The 23183-nt window shown below is 39.6% G+C and overlaps 1 protein-coding gene across 3 annotated transcripts in view; it reads left to right on the top strand.

Moving 5' to 3' along the window:
• The window catches only part of LAYN (layilin), a 68973-nt gene that overhangs the window by 13735 nt on the left and 32055 nt on the right, over positions 1-23183 (top strand). For 2 of the 3 annotated variants that reach the window (XM_089670173.1, XM_089670174.1), the window contains exons 3-4: positions 13679-13699; positions 21016-21313. In XM_089670173.1, coding sequence (XP_089526299.1) covers positions 13679-13699; positions 21016-21313 — 319 coding nt within the window. The remainder of the gene's footprint in view (positions 1-13678; positions 13700-21015; positions 21314-23183) is intronic. The other variant, XM_089670175.1, reaches the window with a different exon arrangement.

Here is a 23183-nt window from a genome sequence, read left to right on the forward strand (position 1 = left end):
TTTGAATTTGGGTTGGCAGGGATGTACTGCTCGGCATATAAATTGCTTTGGTCCACAATCAATCGATAAAGATTTTCTGTGAAAAACAGCTAAAAAAAATCAAGAGGAGTAGTTACATTTGCTGTTTCCACCTGAGTTCCAGAATCTGTGGGCTGCCAATTAGGATTTGCAAGCACATCAGGAAGGACACTATGGGCTCTACAGACCTATGTTCGAATTCTTGGTGGCTGCAGGGTGCTACTAGTGCTACCCACCTCACCAGCTTGGACTGCACTTGACTGCACGTCACCAAGTGATACTGCAGTGCTGGTATGTAAAAGACTAGGATGTATTAGGCCACTGGTGCCTGCCAGTTCACCAAAAGGTAGTGTGGCAGTAGTATTGGCACACTGCTTCATATGAGAAGCATCATGGAATTCTAACATCTCAGCAACCTGAGCACAGGATCAGGTACACCGGACCTTAGCAGGGACCTCTTCTCCATCATCTGAGCTACCTGTTGAAGTATCACTATGCCCTACAGGTTCATATTCTGAGCCTGATTCTGTCAGTGAGGACTACCCTTCCCTCTCATCTGTCATAATTAGAATCCTGCAGGCCTCTTCACTAGTGTACCTTTCCTTGGACATTATGGCCACTAAATTTACAGGTTCTTAGTGCAACTCATGGGAAAAGGAACACCTGACTGTCAGGGCCTGCTTGAACCGCTAGGAATAAAAATTACCTGCTAGTGCTTGCAGAGATCAGGCAGTTTTGTGTGCAATGTATCAGAAGTGACAGTGATCTATTGACACTGCATTTGTTAGGGGGTGGATGGTGGGGGGGTTAAATGCAGGTGCTGGTAGGTGTCGGGGCTGATCCTGCTAATAATTCATTTTTGGGGACACTGTACTATTGGAGATGCCAGTATAATTCTGATCTGATCAAAGATACTGATCTGTTCAGACACTATACTATTAATGGAGGTTAAAAATTTGTCTGTGAGTGTTTCTGACAATCAAAGGGTTAAATGTGATGGTAAATATGTGGCGGGCAATCTGACACTATATGGGAGGGATGCTGTACAGGGAAGGACAGGCTGGTAAGAGACAAAGCATATCTCGGCTGCATTAAAAATCCTGCCTGTTGCCCATTTTCATTTTGTAGCCTAAACTTCCACTTTAAGCTTTGACAATAAAACCTAGAAGCTGAATGGTTACTATGCACAGCTGCACCAGATTCTGTGTGCACCAGTTTTAGTAAATCTCCCCCACCCTGTCCACATTGAAGTATCCTGCAAAGGTGTCCTATCTGTTGTGTGTATGGGGTAAGGCTGAAGTCAATCCTGGTGTGCACTGACCAGCAAGGAAGCAAACACTGTTTGCCATGTTTCATAGTTCTCTTATTTACTGTCCCTTGGCTATCAATATACAGTATACACATGTTCTGCTTGTGCCTGTTTGGATTTCCTTTGGGTACTCTGGTTTCATCCCACACTCCAAAAAACATGTTGGTGGGTTAATTGTCTCCTGTCTAAATTCGCCCAGCATGTCTATGTACACTTTAGATTTTAAGCTTTGAGCACAGGGAATGATGCAAATGTACCATATGTATGTAAAAGTGCTGAATAAATTGTAGCTGCTATATAAATACCTGTAATAAATTAATCAATCAATAAATCAAAATGACTGTGTGTCTATTTTAGGATATACCTTCTAATTCTTCTCACCACCTCCTAACATTGCTCCCCCTATTCTGATACTCTTTTATTCTTCCTTCAAACACAGTTCAGACCTTCCCCATTTCTTTTTTCTGTTCCATATTTAGGTCATTTGTCCTATTCACATATCCCCCCCATTTCTTTTATAAACCTTAATCATTTCTTGGCTGTTAATCCTTTCCCTCCATGTCCTTCTCAGCCTGCCTTTCTAGCCATCTTCTCCTTTTTTTTGTCAGTGGTCATTCTCCTCTTACTCTACCTGCTGCACCCTCCTTATCATCTGTCCCTTACATTCTTTCCTCTTACTTATCCTTCTCTATTCTCTTCTTTACTCTTCATCAGCTGTCCCTTACATTCTTTCTTCACACTCATCCTTCTCTATTCTCTTCTTTCCTCTTCATCAGCTGTCTCTCTTATTCTTTCTTCTCACTCATCCTTCTCTCTTCTCTTCTTTCCTCTTCACCAGCTGTCCCTCTCATTCTTTCTTCTCACTCATCCTTCTCTATTCTATTCTTTCCTCTCTATCAGCTGTCCCTCTCATTCTTTCTTCTTACTCATCCTTCTCTATTCTCTTCTTTCCTCTCTATCAGCTGTCCCTCTCATTCTTTCTTCTCACTCATCCTTCTTTATTCTCTTCTTTCCTCTTTATCAGCTGTCCCTCTTATTCTTTCTTCTTTCTCATCCTTCTCTCTTCTGTTCTTTTCTCTTCATCAGCTGTCCCTCTCATTCTTTCTTCTCACTCATCTTTCTCTTCTTTCCTCTTTATCAGCTGTCCCTCTCATTCTTTCTTCTCACTCATCCTTCTCTCTTCTCTTCCTCCCTTTTTCTCAGCTGTCCTTTACCTTCCTTGGTAGCCATCCTTCTCGTATCTCGTTCCCTGCTGTCTTTCTTCTGCTACATTCTCCTCATCCTCAATTTTCCTCCCTCCTTCTTTTTAGCACTCCACTCCCTCCTTGTCATGCTTGCTTCTCCCTTCATGGTCTATGCTATCCCTTTTTAAATTTCAGTTATTCTCCTGATACTAATGATTCTTTTTGTGAACTTTCTTATGGTGTTACAAATTATGTGACTCATCTCCATGACTTCTCTCCCATTATAGGACTTTAGTCAGACAAACATGACCCATGGTATAAGACGTCTCTGCTCTGCTACTGTATCTATTTAACTAACCTATAGTGCTACAGGAATCCTTTGTATATGAAAAGTTTCTTTGTGCAGAAATACCAAAATAGCAAGAAAAACTCCAGTTTGGTGCTGTGACATTTCTGTTGTTTGAGTGAAAAGTAACTAATAAAAGAAGAAAGCAAGGTTTCAGTTGGAGCAGACATTGCAATCACTGCAGGTTGCTTAATGATCCTTTGTATTACAGAAATTCCTGACATTTGTGACTAAATTCAGCTAATAGATTGTAGGAAATTGTGTGCAGGTGATTTTTAAAGGAATTAGAAGATTTTCTTTTAAGAGTAAATGTTTGAAATGTTTAAACCAAAGCTGGACATTTCTCAGTTGTCAGGTTGCTTTGGTGAGTAAAAAATCTCTATGGCACTTGGGTCAGTGAAAGCTATTGCTAGTGGAGGGGCAGGTGGGGCATTGCATTGATTTTTTTTTTTTTTTTTGGGGGGGGGGGGTTAAAGCACGACAGAGGGTTTAATTCTTGCCAAACCCTTAAGCTTTGCTTTGCAGCATGTGTACACCCCCTTCTGCTGCCTTCTCATTTTTACTGCCCCCCCAACTGCAAGTATAAATGAGCCCTAAGGGGGTGCATAAAAACACATGGCTGAGATAAGTATTTAAAGCCCCCCAACTGTTCTCCCTTCAGCTGCAAATACAGTGGGTGGGAATGTACAAATGCTGCAGTTATGATGCTTTACTTTGTCTTGGCAGCAAGAATGAAACCCCTTGTTGTGTTCACTAGACACTACCACCTACCAAACATTACCATCCACGTGAAAAGTGCAGTGCTGCAACCATGTGCATGCATGCAGTGAGGGCTTTTTAGAGGTTAAAACAGTCTCTGCCTGTTCAATGCCCTCTGCAATGAAATCCACCACAGATAGCTCTTCAGAGGATGATGCAAATGAAAGCTAGCTCTTAGAATTAGCCCAGGTGGTTGGAGGAGCATAGCTTTCTAGAGAAGCAAGAAGTAGAGACAGTGAGAGGGACAGTGCACAGCTCGGGGATGTAAGGCCTGGGTAGCAGTCACTTAGGTAGCCCACTGGCTACAAGGGTTATGTTAATGGAGTTTAAGGCAATAGAAGCATCGCGTACATAGCTGAGGAATGACTTTTTGGGGTCTAGAAGCACAGTCAGGATTGATATTCTAACTGAGGGATCTGCACTCCCACCAGGCTGAACAGTGTGCACAGTTAACAGACCACCTCTGGAGATTTGTCCCTGGAAGTGGCTCTGGCTGGACTCCCAGTTCTTTTAAGGAGTGTTCCTTCTGTTATTGCCACTTTGGTTAACTGCTTACAGAATATTAAGTATTTTTTGTTTTATTTACAGCAGAATAGGTAATGGTTGAAATCCCGGTGTTTATTATTGGCTTTCAGCATCTCATTGGAGAGATTTTCCTATACTTGCTGTCCTGTAGACAAAACTGGATATGAGAGGAAATCAGAAAGATTCTCTCTTAGTCAGTTGCCACTACAGAGTGTCCTCATTTAAATATTTACATTCTATGCCTGCTCAGGCGACAACTCGGAATTTTAATTTTTCCCTTACTTTCTATCTCAAAAACAGTAGTTAACAGGTGAAACCTATTCATCAGGGATAGATACAGTAATCAACGCTTGATAGAAGTTCTAATCATTCACCTCTCTATTCCATCTGAAAAAAAGTCTTAACATACTGTACATATCAAAAAATATTTCCAGTTTTGCAATCAAATTTGAGAAATCCACACAGCATGCCTCATAAAATATGTAAATATTTATTACCTTTTTAGATGTTTCTCAGGAGAAGGTGTCATGGCTGACTACAAGGTTTTTCGAACATTACTAGAGTGAGCCTGTCCTAAATCTATCCTCATTAAAATACAATGCAATAAGCCCAGCCCCTGGACCTTTAACCCTTTGCTAGGATAATGTTCCAATCTTGTTACAAATGATCATGAAGATCTGCCTGCACAATATACATAGGATTAATTATGGCAAACACAGTTGCCCAGCCCCTTCATAAACAAAGAGAAATAACCAGGATTTTCCCTTTCTGGGGGACTCAGAATAAAGAATCTAAAAAGGGTCAGCTGCAATTTTTTTTTTATTATGCTATACAACTGGGGACATCTAAGAAATATAAAATAGGTGATATCCCAATTTAGTTGTAAAAGTGGAAATACTCTTTCAAGTGTCTCTGACACATATTTAAAGTTTAAATATAAATAATGAAGGTCAGAATAACCATGCAGGTTATGGTGAGAAGGGACTTAAGGAATCAAAAGCCCACAACTCGAAGCAGTACCTAGGACAGTAAAGACTTCAGGTAAGTAAAGATATTCATAAACAGGGCTTGACAAATGTTCTTTGAATCTAGCAACCAGCTAAAAAAGGAGCTTTTTTTTTTAGCGTAGTGTGGGCAAAGCAACATTTGGGCGACAAGCTTTACATGATGCGATTTGTCATGTAACAATCACAGCATAACCGCGCCATGTTTTAGGTGCCATTGAAAATAATGGCACCTGAACCTGCATTTGGAATCACAGTGATTCTGCCGCGATCCCAAAACGCCCAGGTGTGAATGGAGCCATTCTGGTTCACACACATGCAATTGTGGATGGATTTTCAAACTCACAGATTTGCATGATAGGCTAGATATTATGTGTTACTATTGAGATGGTTCATAGAGATGTGATTCACATGCATTGTGTTCTGAGTGCCATTACGAAAAGGGTCCTGTGCGAGTTTGTAGTGGTGCATTCCAGACTCGCAAGTGATAGAGTAGAGTGACATGTGGCATGTGTTCAAACAGGAGTGCTATTGACAGGCGTTTTTACATTGAAGTCAATGGGAGCCGTTTTTGCACTGAAGTCAATGGGGCATGATTTTGCATCAAGGTCAGTGGGAGGCAGTGTGTGAACCCATGCGCCAGGATGCAATTTCTAGTCGCCATGGTTACCTGCCCCTGGGATTTGTCGAGCCCTGTTCATATATATTATTCTATCACATCTTAAAATTAATTCCTCGATTCAGGACAGTGAGTGGAGCCATGCAAATCATTACTATAAGCCAAACAATCAAATGCACGCCTAGAGCCACTGTTGTATATAGCAAATATAACCTGTTAATATAGAGCCATTTATTTCCAACTGTTTCTTGCTTTTTGGTCAAGATCAGTGCAGTGTTTCATGTCATGGTTTCCATATTTTTGGGATAAGTGGTGAAATGAGACGTGGCCTTTTTACTGTGCTACGCTATAAACTTAGTACTGAAATTCTGTTAATTCATCTCTCTGTCTTTAGTTTCTGGTTCTTTTGACTGTTGCTTTGCTATTAATCTTTTGACTACCTATATAATCAAATGCAGGTTGAAAATTGCTGGCTTCTAATCTTTTAAAGCTGGCTGTTTGGTGGGATTTATTCAGGCCTGCTTTAATCAGTTGTGGTTTGGATATACTTTTAAAAAACTTGCAAACTTCCTGAACTTGCAAAATCATACTGAAGTCAATGGGAACCCAAACCAGGCTCCAAAAAAGTATGTATTACAGAGCAGCAAATTTCAAAAAAAAATGTGCAGATTGGTTTGGGAATCTCCTGGCAGTATTGCTTGATAAGATAATGGGGTCACAAAATAGCCTGGGCCATGTGTTTTCAAAATCCTACCAGACAAAACTAAGATTCAAAGGTGGTACCTGATGGCTTAGGTAGTTAAGCTAAGGGTGCCAAGGCAAGAGCACATGCAGCTATAAAGCAAAAACAACATTGAGAGCCTCTGGTCCCTTCCCAAAAAGAAAACTTGTGGAAATACAAACTATTAAAACTAACAATGAAATTCTCATTTGGCTCGGAATATAATAAAACTTGTTCTAACATCTTTACAATTTTCAAATCAACTCTTCTGTTGGTCTGTGCAGCTAAAAAGCAGCTGTAAATATGAAGCAGGCTGCATGCATTTTCCTAGAACACATTTCAGCAGTAATTTTCAAACACAATTGCATGACAAGGTGCAGAGCTTTTACAAAGGACTGCCATCATTAAGTGTGCCTATAGCAAAACATCATCTAAATACAGCCCTGAGTGACATGCTATGGAACTGGCACATAAGTACCAATATATAGCCTGTTTATACTTTGATTTATTGGACTGGAAATCCTGTTTTACTCCTGTAGCTTGTAATTGATTTGAAGTCATCTGTGTAACAAAAATGGAAAAATTTATCTGAATTTGATTTTTCCAATACGATTGTAAACATAAGGCTATTTACAAAACACATGGCTACTTAATCAGCCCTTTTCACTGCAGTCAATACATCTTTATTCCCAATGGTTTCCAGTCAAAGTTTGCAAATTGGAGTATAGAGAAGTTGCTTCAATCAAAGTATTCATTTAATGCTTACTGCTTTGTTCACTTTGTTACTCTGTCACAGATTGTTCCTTTCATCCTATCATTCCTCAATGTCTTTCCTTTCTTCCTCTTTTATTCTTGCATTACATATCACTGAAGCAGTGTAGATTCATATATGATGGTATTTTTGATACTGACTGCTTTAATTGTGGAGTATGTCTTTTCTCTGCAAATGATATCAGTTACTGTATTTCTGGCTCCTGTTTGCTTCCAGTGTAATACATATTTTAATTTTCTATCTTTATGAAAATATTTTATTTTCTTTGTTTTATTTACAGTAATATAATCGTTCAGCTCTCCTAAGCAGTTTGTCCCAAATTGCAAAAATTCACCTCATTCATGGTCTGTCAAATTCAGCTCTGTAATCTGTTTGACAACTTCAAAATTCTAATCTTGCTGCTTTTATTCTACTTATTTTTTTACTTTTTTAATTAAAATTATCATGGACAGCACTACTGACTTGTAACTTTTCCAAGAATAAAAATAAGTATTTAATTCTGTTTTCATCAGCCACGAATAAAGGTTTTTCACCCCACTCCATCACAGAAAGCAAATAAAGTAATTGCTACCAGAAGGCTATGAGTGCAGTGCTGGTCTAAAAGGAGACAGCACCACTTTATATGGTTTAGAGAGCAACCTCTTTTGCCACTTCTAAGAAAGTACCACCTCAGATGAAGCTCAGAAACCTCAAAATGCAGTTCCTAAGCCACAACTCCCCATTTAGCTAGTCAGCTCTTGGCTTTGTCTAAACATTAGCTATCTTGGCTTGTAATATCCCCTTGCAATGGGTTTTTAATCCATTCCCTGTGCTGAGGCCTTCAGTCTAATATTCAATGATGGTAGGTCTGAGACCCCAGCAACCTTCTCTCTGGTTCACCACTTTCACAGTTTCCTCACTCATCCCAGCCTCATCCCAACACTCATTCTCATTCTAGGAGAGGACTACAGAAGACCCAAGGCCCATGAAACGTGAGGCCTAAGTTGCTGTGTGCATGCACACAGGGGAACCTCTCCTACTACGGTCAAGCCATCAGACCCCCCTCCACTATATCCCCACTCCCTCCAGACCAGAGCCAGTTTTATTATCTTTACTTCCTCAGGTATAGACCATTTTGCATAAGTAACAGAGGAAAAAGAAACAGCATCCCATTTCCATTTTTCCAAGGAGTTAAATTAACTTCTTAGCAACAACACACCAACGTTCAAGTCCAAAGTTATGGATAATATGCCCAAAGGTATGCTAATAGAATAAAAGCATTTTGAAAATGTTTTCAGAATCCTTGTGGTGCTGGCAATGCTCTTAGGAAAGATACTCACAAATTACACTTCACTTCACTGCTGATTCCATTCTATTCCTTCTAAGGGGGTCTCACCCACCAATGTTTTCCCCTGAGAGGGAGGACATGTTAGAATACAGTTCTCTCCATGATCTAGTCCCATTCTGAATTAGTCTGTGCCATTCCACTTCTAGCCACACGAGGGAGCCAGTGGGACATAAGGACTATAAAGACTTTGACTTTTGATTCAGATCATGCTGGATGATGGGAGATGTAGTTTGTAATGAGAACTTGTTGTGGTATTGAATGAGGACAGACTACAACCCTGAGGGGAGAGATGAGAAAGGGGAGAGGAGAGAACAGTTGTCCCAGCCACAGAGAGAAGACCAGTGCTGAAGACAGCACCAAAGGAATTCCTGTTTGCCAAGCATCTGGACTGCTCCTTGCTTGGGTTCACATTACTGCTGCTAGCAGAAGTAGACTAACCTTTTTTAAACAGTAAATTTTATTGGAAAAATTCAAGCAATACACATATAAACATTTTTGTAGCATATATAAAGACAAAAATCATAAGTAAAAGCCAATTAGTATACAATTGTTATGCAGTAGAATATTAATGCAAAATAATATACATAAGCATCCGTTTGCGTTAGCTGTAGCACATTGCTACCTCAACCGTCTGGTAAACTCTCTAGTATTTCTCATGGTTAGTTTATAGTGATGTATACCATAATAACTATTGTAGTGGTAAGAATGGTATATCTACTGCAGAGGATGTAATGGGAGATGTAGATGTATACCATGGTCATTACTTACAGTTAGTCAATTATTGCCAATCCTAATCAGAAGGTGACTAACTTTTACACAGAAATATTAAACCACTGCATGCAAAATCTTAATGGGACGGTATTAAGTGCACCACCATAAAGCCTGGGCCCCACCTTATAGCCAAAAACCTTGAGAGCCAGGGGCCAATAAACTACTGACTGCCCTCTGTTGATCCCCAATAGAGTTTGTTCTTAGCCAGAGGAGCCCTTGGAGAGCTACATACAAAGTGTATTTTGGAACATTCAAGCAAGAAAAAAAAGTCTCAATATTATTTATTATACTTGATACTGTTTATTGCTGATATAATTCTTTGCTTGATGTACTCATGTGGTATTATGGTTAATGGTGAGCCGCTACAACCCATTGCTAATAACTGCTACTCCATTTAGAGTAATAACCCTTTTATTCATTAATAATTATAATAAGGAATAATTATAATGGGGTAACATAATATGGTCATTTGAAATACAAATAATATTAATAGGACTTTTTTGTAAGTGAAAATGTTTTGGGGTTTGAAGCATGCTCACTTTGCAAAGTGAATTTTGCCTAACCTACTGAATGAGGTAAAACTAAGTGAATATTCACGCATGCTGTACTCTTTTAATAAATCAATCCCATTATTCCCATGACAAAAAATGTGCGAAGTGCCAGCAGTTCTAGGCTATTAGTCAGCTCAGTTTATTTCCTGCATTTGTATGTGCTACCTCAGCAGATTATACAATAAAATACATACTGGAAAGAGAGTTTGAAATGATTAGAATTGTTAGGTTGTATATGTTGTATGCAATGCTATGCAGAAATCAAGGGAAAAAATTGCAACATGTACTGAAAACATGTGCCTTTAGGTAAACCTACAAGTTACCTCATCCCCATATCCTTAATAGCCAAACTTCAAGCTATTATAGACACAAGTTAAAGTAAAAATAAAGGGAAAACTTTTTTCTAGTTTTGGATATGGATTGGAACACCTGTTGCATTTTATTGCTGTCTGTGTCCCGATTAGGGCAATTCATCTTCTCTATTTGTCATGTTTACCATTATCATAGAAAGTGAAAGTAAACAAAATCCAAATTTTGTGCTTCCCCTGAAGAGTAACAGAGGGGAAATCCTACAATGGGGACACCTGTTCTGGTGACCTGGGGATCACCAAGAGGTTTCCTTAATTTGCAGGGATTTCCACTCACTTCCTGATTTGGCTATGGGCCAGGACGTGAAGGTAAATCTACCCAATGGGACAAAGAGGGCAAACTAAATCTTACTAGGGTTATAACCCTCTCTTACTCTATCCAAAATGAAAAAAGGGGTTGCCTATAGTTTCACTTTAATGCAGCTCTGTAATCCTTAATACATCAATAAACAGAGCTGTGCCATGTGGCAGAACTGCATACATCTCAGAACTAGATGGACATAAATACAAATCCTCTCTGTAAAAGAGCTCTCATATATGTATTTCACTTGTGTATTTAGCTATTTGCCTGGAGTTTTAAAGATGCCCTATTACTAGACCTTATATTTAATTCCAAGCACTTGCAGAGAGAAATAGAGAATTATATCCCCTACCTGTGTCCCACAATGGTCTGTCAAGCTTGCTATACATGGATCAATTTTTTTCCATCTGCCAGGGGCTGATGGGAAAAAAAATTGAACATAATCCCCTATCCAGACAAGTGAGGTGGATGGATGAATCCTCCCACTAGAGGAGATTTACTAAAACTGGTACACTCAGAATCTGATGCAGCTGTGCATGGTAGCCAGTCGGTTTCCAGTGTCAGCTTGTTCAATTAAGCTTTGACAAAAAAAAAAAAACCTGGAAGCTGATTGGTTTTTATGCAGAGCTGCACCAGATTTTGCTCTCTCTCCATTTTAGTAAATCTCTCCACAGTGTTATTGTATTCTGACTGCGGGGACTCCTCCACTGTCAGAATATACTGATCAGCCCTGTAGATCAAAGGAAATGTTTCCAACGAGCCAGTTTGAAAGAAGTCAATTATTAGATTGACTTCTCTGGAATAGGAACTACCATAAATGGATAGATATTCAGCTGGTCCCTGCTGGACCAGACACTTTTTTATCCATCTATGGCCAGCCTAAAGGATAAGTTCACATTTTGACAAAAAATAATAAATGCACATTTTTTTTGCAGGTAAAAAAATGTGCATTTATTATTTTTTGTTATAGGAGCCTGTAAAGCATTGCACCAGTGATCAGTAGATAGCTGGTGCCATGCAGGTGTCCTGAAGACCTGTCAGTATATCTGTTTGCCCGTACAGGATGAACGGGCAAGCAGATATACTGACAGGAAGAATAATGAATTACCACAGCGCTCCATGCGCCGTGGTAGTTCATTGAGAACTACAAGCTGACACTCGCTAAGGCTCTTGGAACCTGTAGTTCATTCATAAACAGAACTCTGTGAATGAATGACGCAAACATGTGGCGGAGCCCCGCACACGGCCATCCTGTTTTTAAAATGTGACAGCTAGTATGGGGAACTTCTCCCTGTGTTTCTGTCATGGGGGAAGGGGATTGGGCAGCAGATGCAGCATTGGGAACATGTTACATGTTCCACCCTAAAAACAGGTGGAACATGTAACATGTTCCTAAAGGTGTACTTAACCTTTAAAATTTGGAGGGATTCGACACATCCAGGAGTATAGGATCCCTGTGTGCCCCAGCTTTTGCTCTGTAGTTCCTGTAGTGCCATTGAGGTTGGTGGGAGGAACCACAGAGAGCACCAGAGATCCAGAAGATCCCTGGATCCCAAAAATGTTGACGTCTGAAAAGACATAGGAGGATTTCTCTTTCTCTTTAATGGAGAGGCATTAAGTGGTGTGGGCAGTGGGAGAAATTTATGGTGAATTTTATTTTATGGACACGGTCACTTTAAAGATAAAGCGCCAAACTCAGATGTGTTCTGCAGGATATGATGAGCAAAGCAATAAGGAGGACACTCAGGATTGGGGGTTCTCATCAGCTCTTTTCTTCTTTGCCAGCAAATTTAGTGGTTGATTGCTTCTTCCAGTGGGAATAAAAGTTAGCATACTGAACTCCTATAAGATTGTTATTTATTTGTACATGTTAACACATTTAAGTGATCTGCACAAAATGGTCCACTCTTTTTTTGCCCCCCCCCCCCCCCCCCAGTTTCAAAAGCCGCATAATCATGTCATCCTTTTCCTTGTTTTATTACATAACTGCTACAAAGTACTTTACTACCTAAATCTATGTGCACTGCAATATGCTGTAATGCAAGTCCATCAGCCCCTACTGTATTTGTGTGTTGGGGTGTCATTTGCATTGAATTGCATGACAATGCACCACACAGAGTGCAGTAAAATGCAATGGTTTAATGTGTGTTACTCATACCTGAAGTCAGCCTTACTGTTACTCAATGTTTACATGTGCACCATTCAAGTTCCCCTGATTAAAACCAATGCATTTTCATTTGGCTCAGAATGTGTCAATGTAATTAACTCTTGCGGATCTACAAATCTGCATTGGTAATACTATTAAGAAAAAATGGTACATCAAGCATGTCAAATGGGGAGCAATAATTAAAATCTGTGCCCATTGAAAATAAGCTATAGCTTCCATTTGGAACAGGTCCTTTTGTAGTTATTGGTTGCAATTTCAGTATTTAGGAAAGATTCAAGATACAAAGAACATACTTAGAATCCACAAGTATATGATAGGTATGAGACTCCACTAAAAAATGCCAAAGGTATAGCACCATCAAAGCACCAGTAAATGGTTGGCTCTCTAAGATAGGGAGGGTAAGCAAATAAGTGTCTGGCTCATTAGAGCCGTACAGACTACATGAGATGCAGTCTGTTACCACAACCAGTATGACCTGTACATATCTCTGCATCCCGAAAAATTGTTGATTTTAATAAAAATGAGAAAATAAGATATAACTCACCCAGGCAATATCAGTATAAAGCTAGCCATTGATGCCTCAAATTTTAGCCAATTCCAGTTAAATCAGCTGAAATTCAAGCTGTGGATGGCCCTGCATTATCAGCCATATAATGACTGCATATGAGTGTCATGGCTGCTTTTTAGCGTGAATGAAGGAATCTATAGATTTTCTATCACTCAGCTCAATACCTGTATGAGAAAAATCAAGTCATGTATGAGGAGCTTAAGGGACAAAATACTTAGCAAAGGGAATGGGGACATGGACCACTGTGCTTGTCCGTCAGTAGCATGGCAAAGGAGCACGTATAAAGTACACAATTTAGAAAGTTGCTGAATTTATTGTTTTATACTAATGACAATGTGTTTGTTTTCCATTTTACTGCTACCTACCAGAGGATAAGGTGCATAAACCAGGTATGTTCCTTTTAAATGGCAAAACTGCTACCAGTACACACCTATTGACAGACATTCTAGTACTTTGGGGTAGTCAATCCTACTGTTGTGATCAAGATACAATCTTTAACATATTCAAATCTAATTTTTTTTTCCAGAATTTCTCTCTATGCTGCTACAGTTAACAACAAAACTAAACCCTTCTATCTTTTTGAGTCCAGGAAGCTAACATCTTATTATTTTTTACTATTTATTATTTTCAACTGCCATGGTACTGCTTATGTGATCCGATTTCACACCAGCCATTTGATGGTTGATAGTTTGGTTGAAAGGAAAAGCAAATGTGACAGTTAGCATTCCCAGCATGCCAGGAATATACTGTAACTGTTTTTTTTTAAGTGTTAAATCAATGGGTTTAGTTCTGCTTTAAAGTAACGTTTTTAGTCTATACTGTCTAAATAAGTTGTATAAATGAATTGCTGGTATCTAGATCCCATTACACATGCCTGAATATTTCTTTCCAAGAATCCCTTCAGCTCTGAAATCAAGGATTGAAAAAATAGTGCAAATCCTTATCTGACAGTATACAGTAGGTATGGATTGACCTAAAGGAGCATTTACCATTAGGCACAATAGGCATGTGCAAAAATATGCAAGAAGCAAAGAGATGGCTTTTCCTTGTATGATTTATAGGCATATATTTTTTGCCATCAGTATCAGTAATCATAATCTTATATAAATTCATTAACGCATTTTCACAATATTCTAAGCAATATTAAGACAGAGAAAACAGGTAAACAATCTGTTTAAAAGTGGTAATGGGTGCTGATTAGGGTATCAAAATATGTGTGCCTACAGGCTTCAGTGATAAAAATCCAGCCTTGGTCATCAAAAGAAAAAAAAAGAAGAAAATGCTGCATGTCTGAATCCTGGACCACTTTGACAGGCAACGGTTCAGCATTTTCTGGTACTGCTGAAGCTCGTTGGCTCCTTCTTTACACCTGCAAATTTCTGGATCAACTGTGGGTATAGGATTATAACTTTTTTTTTTTTTTTTTTTTTTAATGGTTGAACTGGATGGACTTTTGTCTTTTTTCAGCTAGACTAACTATATACCTATGAGACAGCCCATCTTAGTGATGAACAGACAGGAATGCATGGGGTGGGAGCTAGAAGCAAGTTCCAAAACTAGCTGGAAGTGTCAGAGGTTTGTCTACCAGAACACCCTGGGATTTAGCCTAAAAGGGGGGAAGCACCTCTGCAACCAATAACGCACCTGCATGGCAATGCCGTACTCTATATAGGGGTCACTCACATCTGTGCTTTGTGGTGCACTGTACTGTCGATGCGTTCATCTTTATTCTATACAGTACCTTGAAAAAGTATTCATACCCCTTGAAATTTTCCACATTTTGTCATGTTACAACCAAAAACATAAATGTATTTTATTGGGATTTTACGTGATAGGCCAACACAAAGTGGCACATACTTTTGAAGTAGAAGGAAAATGATAGCAGGGTTAGGTTATAAAAAAATATGCCAAGCTTTGAACATCTCACAAGCACTGTTCAATCCATCATCTGAAAATGGAAAGAGTATGGCACAACTGCAAACCTACCAAGACATGGCCGTCCACCTAAACTGACAGGCTGGGTAAGGAGAGCATTAATCAGAGAAGCACAAAATATAACCAATTAATTCTCACGAGCAGCCCAAAAAATATTATAACACATTATATGGACTTATTTAGTGAGTATAACTAAATAGCTACAAACCAGAAAGCAGCTCACACTTACACATACTCATAACATGTGCAAAATCTAAATAAATAAACATACAGTGCCGTGCTTCCTTTAACCACTTGCCCTCCAGAGGATTTACCCCCCTTCCTAACCAGGCCATTTTTTTGTGTTACGGTGCTGCATTATTTTAACTGACAATTGGGTGGTCATGCAACGCTGCACCCAAATTAAATGTACATGCTTTTTTTTCCCACAAATTGAGCTTTCTTTCGGTGGTATTTGATCGCCTGTGCGGTTTTTATTTTTTGCGCTATAAAAAAAAGACAGACAATTTTGAGGAAAAAACAATATTTTTGACTTTTTGCTATTAAAGATGTCCAGTAAAAAATTTTAAACATCAAATTTCATCATAAATTTAGGCCAAAATGTATTCTGCTACATATCTTTGCTAAAAAATTCCCAATATGTGTAAATGAATTGGTTTACGTGAAAATTATAGCGTTTACAAATGACCGTATATATACTGGGATTTTTATTTTTACTAGTAATGGCGGTGATCAGCGACTTATAGCGCGACTGAGGCGGGTATTCTAACACTGGGGGGAATTGACTTGGTGTCACTGACATCCCCAGTGACACCAATACAGTGATCAATGCTAAAAAAAACTCCAAAAAGCCCCAAAAATACATGTGAATGCAAACAAATATAATGATATAGTGAACAATCCTAATTGCAAAGTCTCTTAATAGTGTTGCTTCTTCAGCTTAAAAAAAACTCCATAACTTTATATCTTCTTAAAACTTAATCCACCACCACAAACACCAGATGTGCCCTCACCTGGAGTTTTTGACCTCACATAAAGTTAGGTAACAAAATGCATGTGTCCCCTGAATTGGACATATAATAGCGGGTATATCTTGTATATAGAATCTTCCTCCAGTAGTGACCAGTCCCTTTAATCCTTCCTCCTCCACTCAGAATGCCTATTGGCAAAAGATGTGCTTGGAGACTTTATCTTCATGTTTATTGATCATGGATAATGCATTCAACACCAACAACACATTTCACAATGCCAGGATGGTGACTTCTTCAGGAAGGTGTATGAAACTCTTAAAGAAGAACTTCATTAAAACCTGTTGACATTGCTGGTTATAGATTTAGAGTTATGGAGTTTTTTTTGAAGCTGAAGAAGCAACACTATTAAGAGACTTTGTAATTAGGATTGTTCACTATATCTCATTATATTTGTTTGCATTTGTTTATGGGTCATTTAACCACTAGTCTACAGGACACTTATACCTCCTTCCTGCCCAGGCCAATTTCCAGCTTTCAGCGCTTTGAATGACAATTGTGCGGTCATGCAACACTGTACCCATATGAAATTTTTATCATTTTTTTGTGATAGATAGAGCTTTATTTTGGTGGTATTTAATCACCTCTGGTTTTTTTTTCTTAAACAAACCAAAAACCACTGAAAATTTTGAAAAAAAAACGTTTTTTTCTTAGTTTTTGTTATAAAATTTTGTAAATAAGTGAGATTTCTCCTTCACTGATGTGCACTAATGAGGCTGAAGTGATGGACACTGATAGGCTGCACTGATGGACACTGATAGGTGGCACTGATGGGCACAGATGAGGAGGCACTGGTAGGTGGCACTGATGGGCATTGACAGGCATCACTGATGGGCACTGAAAGGTAGCACTCATATATGGCACTGATAGGCGGCACTGATAGGCGGCGCTGACTGGCACTGTTAGGCGGCACTGATAGGCAGCACTGATGGGCACTGATAGGTGGCACTGATGCACACTAATAGGCGGCACTGACTGGCACTGATAGGTGGCACTGACTGGCATTGATAGGTGGCACTGACTGGCACTGATGGGTGACACTGAAAGGCAGCTCAGATGGGCACTGATATGTGTCATTTATGTGGCACTGAAATGTGGCACTGATGTGGCACTGATGAGCACTGAGAGCTGGCACTGATGGACACTGACAGGTGGCGCTGCTGGGGCTACACAGATCATCAGGGCACACTGATCATCAGTGCTCTGATGATCGGTGTACATGTCCCCTCCTAGGAATGCCAATTACCGTCTCTCCTCTCCTCACAAGCTGTCAGCATGACAGCTCGTGGGAAGAGAAATGCCAATAACCGGCATTTCCCTGTTTACATGTGATCAGCTGTGATTGGACACAGCTGATCACATGACCGAGCCAACATCTTCGGCTCTTTCCGTGGATCGGTGAGGGACACAGCGCAACGCCGATCGCCGTGCTGTGTGCTCCCGGAGCCGCACATGCGTGGTGAGAATGGGAGAACGTCATATGACTTCCTCCCAGAACTAAAGAACCACCTTGCATCCGTCATATTACTATATGGTGGGTGGGAGGCGGTTAAAGGAAGGGCGGCACTATTTGTTTATTTAATAATCAGAGAAGCAGCCAAGAGGCCCATGGTATCTTTGGAGGTGCGACAAAGATCTACAGCTCAGGTGGGAGTATCTGTCCACAGGACAACTATTAGTCGTGCACTCCACAAATCTAGCCTTCATGGAAGAGTAGCAAGAAGAAAGCCTTTGTTGAAAGAAAGCCATAAGATGTCCAGTTTGCAGTTTGCCAGAAGCCCTGTGGGTGACACAGCAAACATATGGAAGAAGGTGCTCTAGTCAGATGAGACCAAAATTGAAATTTTTGGCCTAAAAGCAAAACGCTATGTGTGGCGGAAAACTAACACTGCACATCACCCTGAACACACCATCCCCACTGTGAAACATGGTGGTGGCAGCATCATGTTGTGGGGATGCTTTTCTTCAGTAGGGACAGAGAAACTGGTCAGAGTTGATGGGAGATGGATGGAGTCAAATACAGGGCAATCTTAGAAGAAAACCTGTTAGAATGCAAAAGACTTGAGACTGGGACGGAGGTACACCTTCCAGCAGGACAACAACCCTAAACATACAGCCAGAGCTACAATGGAATGGGTTAGGCCAAAGCATATTCATGTGTTAGAATGGCCCAGTCAAAGTCCAGACCTAAATCCAATTGAGAATCTGTGGCAAGACTTGAAAATTGTTGTTCACAGACACTCTCCATCCAATCTGACAGAGCTTCAGCTATTTTGCAAAGAAGAATGGGCAAAAACGTCACTTTCTAGATGTGAAAAGCTGGTAGAGACACCCCCAAAAAGACTTGCAGCTGTAATTGCAGCGAAAGGTGGTTCTACAAAGTATTGACTCAGAGGGACTGAATACAAATGCACGCCACACTTTTCACATACAGTATTTATTTGTGAAAAATTTTGAAAACCATTTATCATTTTCCTTCCACTTCACAAATATGTGCCACTTTGTGTTGGTCTATCACACAAAATCCTAATAAAATGCATTGATGTTTTTGGTTCTAATATGACAAAATGTGGAAAATTTCAAGGGGTATGAATACATTTTCAAGGCACTGTATGTGTCAGAATGAATCGCAAAGCCATATACAGCGGGATGTAATGCTTACCTGTCAACAATCATGAACATGAGTACAAGTAAAAATCCAGTTTAAAGGTAGACTGTTTATTTTCAAGCAAATTTAATCTAATCAGCACCAACAATTCTTCAAAGCAAAACTAGGTAATTTTGCTGCAAAATCATTTGCAATGAAATAACTCCACTCATTTCTAATAACAAAATATATTATACAAATAATAAAATTTTATATAAAAAAAAAAACAGTTTGCATAGAACTGACCAAAAACTTTCTCCAATGATATTCATAGTACGGTAAATATTTGTGTTCCATTTAAAGGCATGTAAAGTAATTTTAAATATATTTTCCTGATTTATATATTAAGTTTAAGAATAAAAAATATAAAAGTTTGAATTTAGTGAGGTAAATTTGAAATACTGAAGATATAAATGTACTGTACTGTGTATTATAGTTACCACTTGCAGGTTGTACACAATAATCCCTGTGTATTAATGGCGAGCCTTCACCATCGTTGTGTCATAATAACAGGCCCATTACCCAGTAGAAGATTTAGCAGACAGTCATGGCTAAAACATTCATATTTTATTGATATCCAAGTACACAACACAGAGGATACAAATGGCCAGACACTTTTTCTGCTTCACCTGGGCAATGTTATGCTTTTGAAAGGCCACTAGAACTGCAGACAGAGGCACCTACATCAGACATAACTCTTAGAACAATGGATAAAAGTTGGGCTACACTGTAGTATGTTGTAATTATATCAAAGAATATCACATTAGAGAATATATCTTTCCTAATCTAGTTAAATCTGAACTCCGGGCTAATATGAAAAACAGAATAATGCAGCTCTGTCATCGATAATACATCCATAAATGCCAGCAGTGTGTGCCCCTTAATTTGCCTGTACAGCAGAGTCCAGAGAGGGGAAAGAAAAAGCAGCACAAGGAGCCAGTGAGCTATCCTGAAGTGCAAGGAGCACACTGATCGGATAAGAAATCAGCGAGATGAGCTCATCAGTCTCCTGCTTCTCCTTTCACTCTCCAGTCACATGGTGGGGGAGCTGTAAGTAGAAATGAAAGTGCAGCACAGAAAGACCAGGTGCAGTGTTCTGTGTAAATCTCAGGGCTGGATGGACAGAAATATAAATCTTTTGGCAAGAGAAACAGCTCTCATTTACTGCATGTGATTAATCTGTACTGTATATTTTTCTGTTCGCCTTCAGTTCAACTTTAAAGCAGATCTAAAGTCAGAAATGATTTTTTTGGCTGGAAGCCCTCACCGTGCCCACGTTAAAAAATTCTAGCCTTGATAAATGTGCTACTTTCCTGGAGCAGTCTCCAGCTTTTCAGCCAATGCTGTCTTCTAAATCCTCTCTACTTGTCTGAACCTGTCATAAGGACAGCCCTGGACTCAATGATGGAGACAACTCATCATTACTACATGAAAGTAATTTTTGGTTTCATTAAGTAGCTTCAGTTAAGACTCTTCTGTTTTATTCAGATGCATCAATCAACTTTGAAAATTGTACAAAAGCAAATTTTGTTTATTTTTTGTCCCAGTGTAGTCCAAATTTGCCCCAACCCCCTCTACCCATCTAGAGGACGCCCCAGCATCACTGCCTTGTTCCTGTAGCAAGATACAATTATTTCTCCATGTGATGTCAATACTAGACCTGAAAAATTCTTGCAGCGACAGCTGCTGGGAGCTCTGGTTCTATTGATATAGGAGTACCCCAGAACTACATCTCCCTAGAGCCCTTTCCCTACACAGTGAGCAAGCTCTGGGGGGTCTTGTAGTCTAGTATGCAGGGCTGACAACACTGCCGGGAATTTAATTGCAGAAGAGGCACTGTTAAGAGCCCAGACAGAAAGTTAGGAGCACACTAGACTTCTAGCATATCAACACTGTACTTAAGGGATAACACATGAGGAAAGGTGCATTATTGTAGAGATGTACTGAATATTTTTTCTATTATTTTTCACTGATATACTGTATTTTTTTATTGTTTAGAAGGCAATTTAACCTTTATTATTAGAACACTTTTTCTGTCATGTAAACTGCTAATATATTGTATCTAGTTCTTTAGTTTTCTAGTTTCTTGTTTTAGGACAAATTATTTGCAAACAAGGGACACAGAAGCCATGTTACAAAGTCATTTATTTTCATGATACATCAAGAAGGCTGACGTTTCAGGAAGCTCAGGATGAATGTAGACGGGATGGTGGTTACCTGATAATTATCAAGTCTGAAGCAGAGCAAAGATTTATACAGAAGCTCATTCAAAGCATCACTAGTTCTGATGGTGACTTCTGGTTGGGTCTCAGGAGAAATGATGATGACTCCCCAAGTTCCAGCGACTGCCAGAGTCTGTACACTTGGGTTGATGGCAGCAAACCCACATTTTGGTGAGTACAAAAAAATCATAAGATTGTGTTATTCCACTGTTTCTAGATCTTCAAGGCTCACAACTGCGGATGGCTTGAACTTCTGTACTTTTGAATTTTCAGTGGAGTTCATAATTTACGCATGCAGAAAATAATGGACATAATGTGGCCTTTATACAACCATACCTGTTATACTGGCCATTCAATATCTAAGTGGATATCTACCTCAAAGGTTGGCAGTTGGACTGTAGCATTGTAAGGCAAGACAGGGCAGGACAGGACAGCACAGGGGATTAGCAGGGAAGGGCAACACTGCAGAATTGTAGGGCATTACAGGTGTAGGACTTCTATGGCAGGGCAGGACTGGAAACTAGCACTGCCTTTCTCGTATATGTGTGTACATTTCCAAACTACACTCTAACACATGCTGGCAAATCATATAGAAATTATAAAGAAAGAAGAAGGGGATACTATGTGCTTATAATCCCCTCTATACATATTGGGTCTTCTGTAAATAATTCAGTTATCAGTGTATGAAGCGCTGAATTCCTGAACAACATCCTGCAGCTCCTCTTTAATTGCTCTAATAGTTTTAAACTGATGGAAGATGAGAGTATGTTGGTTATTTTAACTGAAATGAAAGCATTTTTAAATTAATTATTGGGCACTGTTATATACACCGATTATCACCTAAGACCACCCACCTATTATTTAGTAGGTCCCCCCTTTCGACCTGTTGAAGCATGGAGTCCTCTAGACTCCTGAAAGTATGCTGTAGTATCTGCCACCAAGCTGTCAGTAGCAGATCACTGCCTCCGCCGCCTTGCCTCCCCCAATAGTGCATCCTGGTGCCAACTCTTCCCCACACCGCACCCGACCATCTAAATGATGTAAAAAAAAATGTGATTCATCACACCAGGCCACCTTCTTCCATTGTTCTTTGGTCCAGTCCTCATGCTCAGGTGCCTATTTTAGGCATTTTTTGCTGTGGACAAGGGTCAGCATGGGCACCCTGACTGGTCTGCAGCTACGCAGCCCTGTACACAACAAATTGCAATGCACTGAGTTCTGGTACCTTTCTATGGGAACTAGTATTAACTTTTTCAGCAATTTGAGCTACAGGAGCTCTTCTATTGGATCAGACTACAAAGGCCAGTCTTCGCTTCCCACGTGCATGCAATAAACATTGGACGCCTATGACCCTGTCACCAGTTCACTGGTTTCTTTCCTACTTGGTCCACTGCAGACAAGGAACATCCCACAAGAGCTGCAGTTTTGGAGATGCTCTGACCCAGTTGTCCAGTCATTACAATTTGTATCTTGTCAAAGTCACTCAAATCCTTGCGCTTGCATACTTTTTCTGCTTTCAACGCATCAACTTCAGGGACAACATGTTCACTTGCTGCCTTATATATCCCACCCACTTTCAGATGCTATTGTAATTAGATAATCAATGTTATTTACTTTACCTGTCAGTGGTCATATTATTATGGCTGGTCAGTGTATGCCTGCAGTGTAATTTTTAAACTCTTATCCTGGGAAAGTAGGTGGTGTGGACATATGCTTTATAGTAAGAAAATGTTTGTATTAATTTATCAGTGTTTTACTAGTTTTGAAAAATGTATTCCAGCCTTTAAACTCTGCTTTGCACCAAGTACAGTACATTGTAGCAGTAAACGCCAGATTGATTTAATGTAAGTTTGTATTTAACTAGGATCATTGCCAAACCATAGCTGCAGTGCTATTAATGGATCCTCCTGGAGTGAACCGTATCAAATATGTCCCTGGGCTTCTTTATTATTGAGATAGTAATTAATCTATTACTTGGTAAAGTGCATTTATTTGTTTTGAAAATATGTGAAACAGAGAGGAAAGATCAGTTCATTAGTCT

Source organism: Staurois parvus, unplaced genomic scaffold (assembly GCF_062004578.1).
Source record: "Staurois parvus isolate SC_StPar_1 unplaced genomic scaffold, SC_StPar_1.0 ptg000087l, whole genome shotgun sequence".
NCBI lineage: Eukaryota > Metazoa > Chordata > Amphibia > Anura > Ranidae > Staurois > Staurois parvus.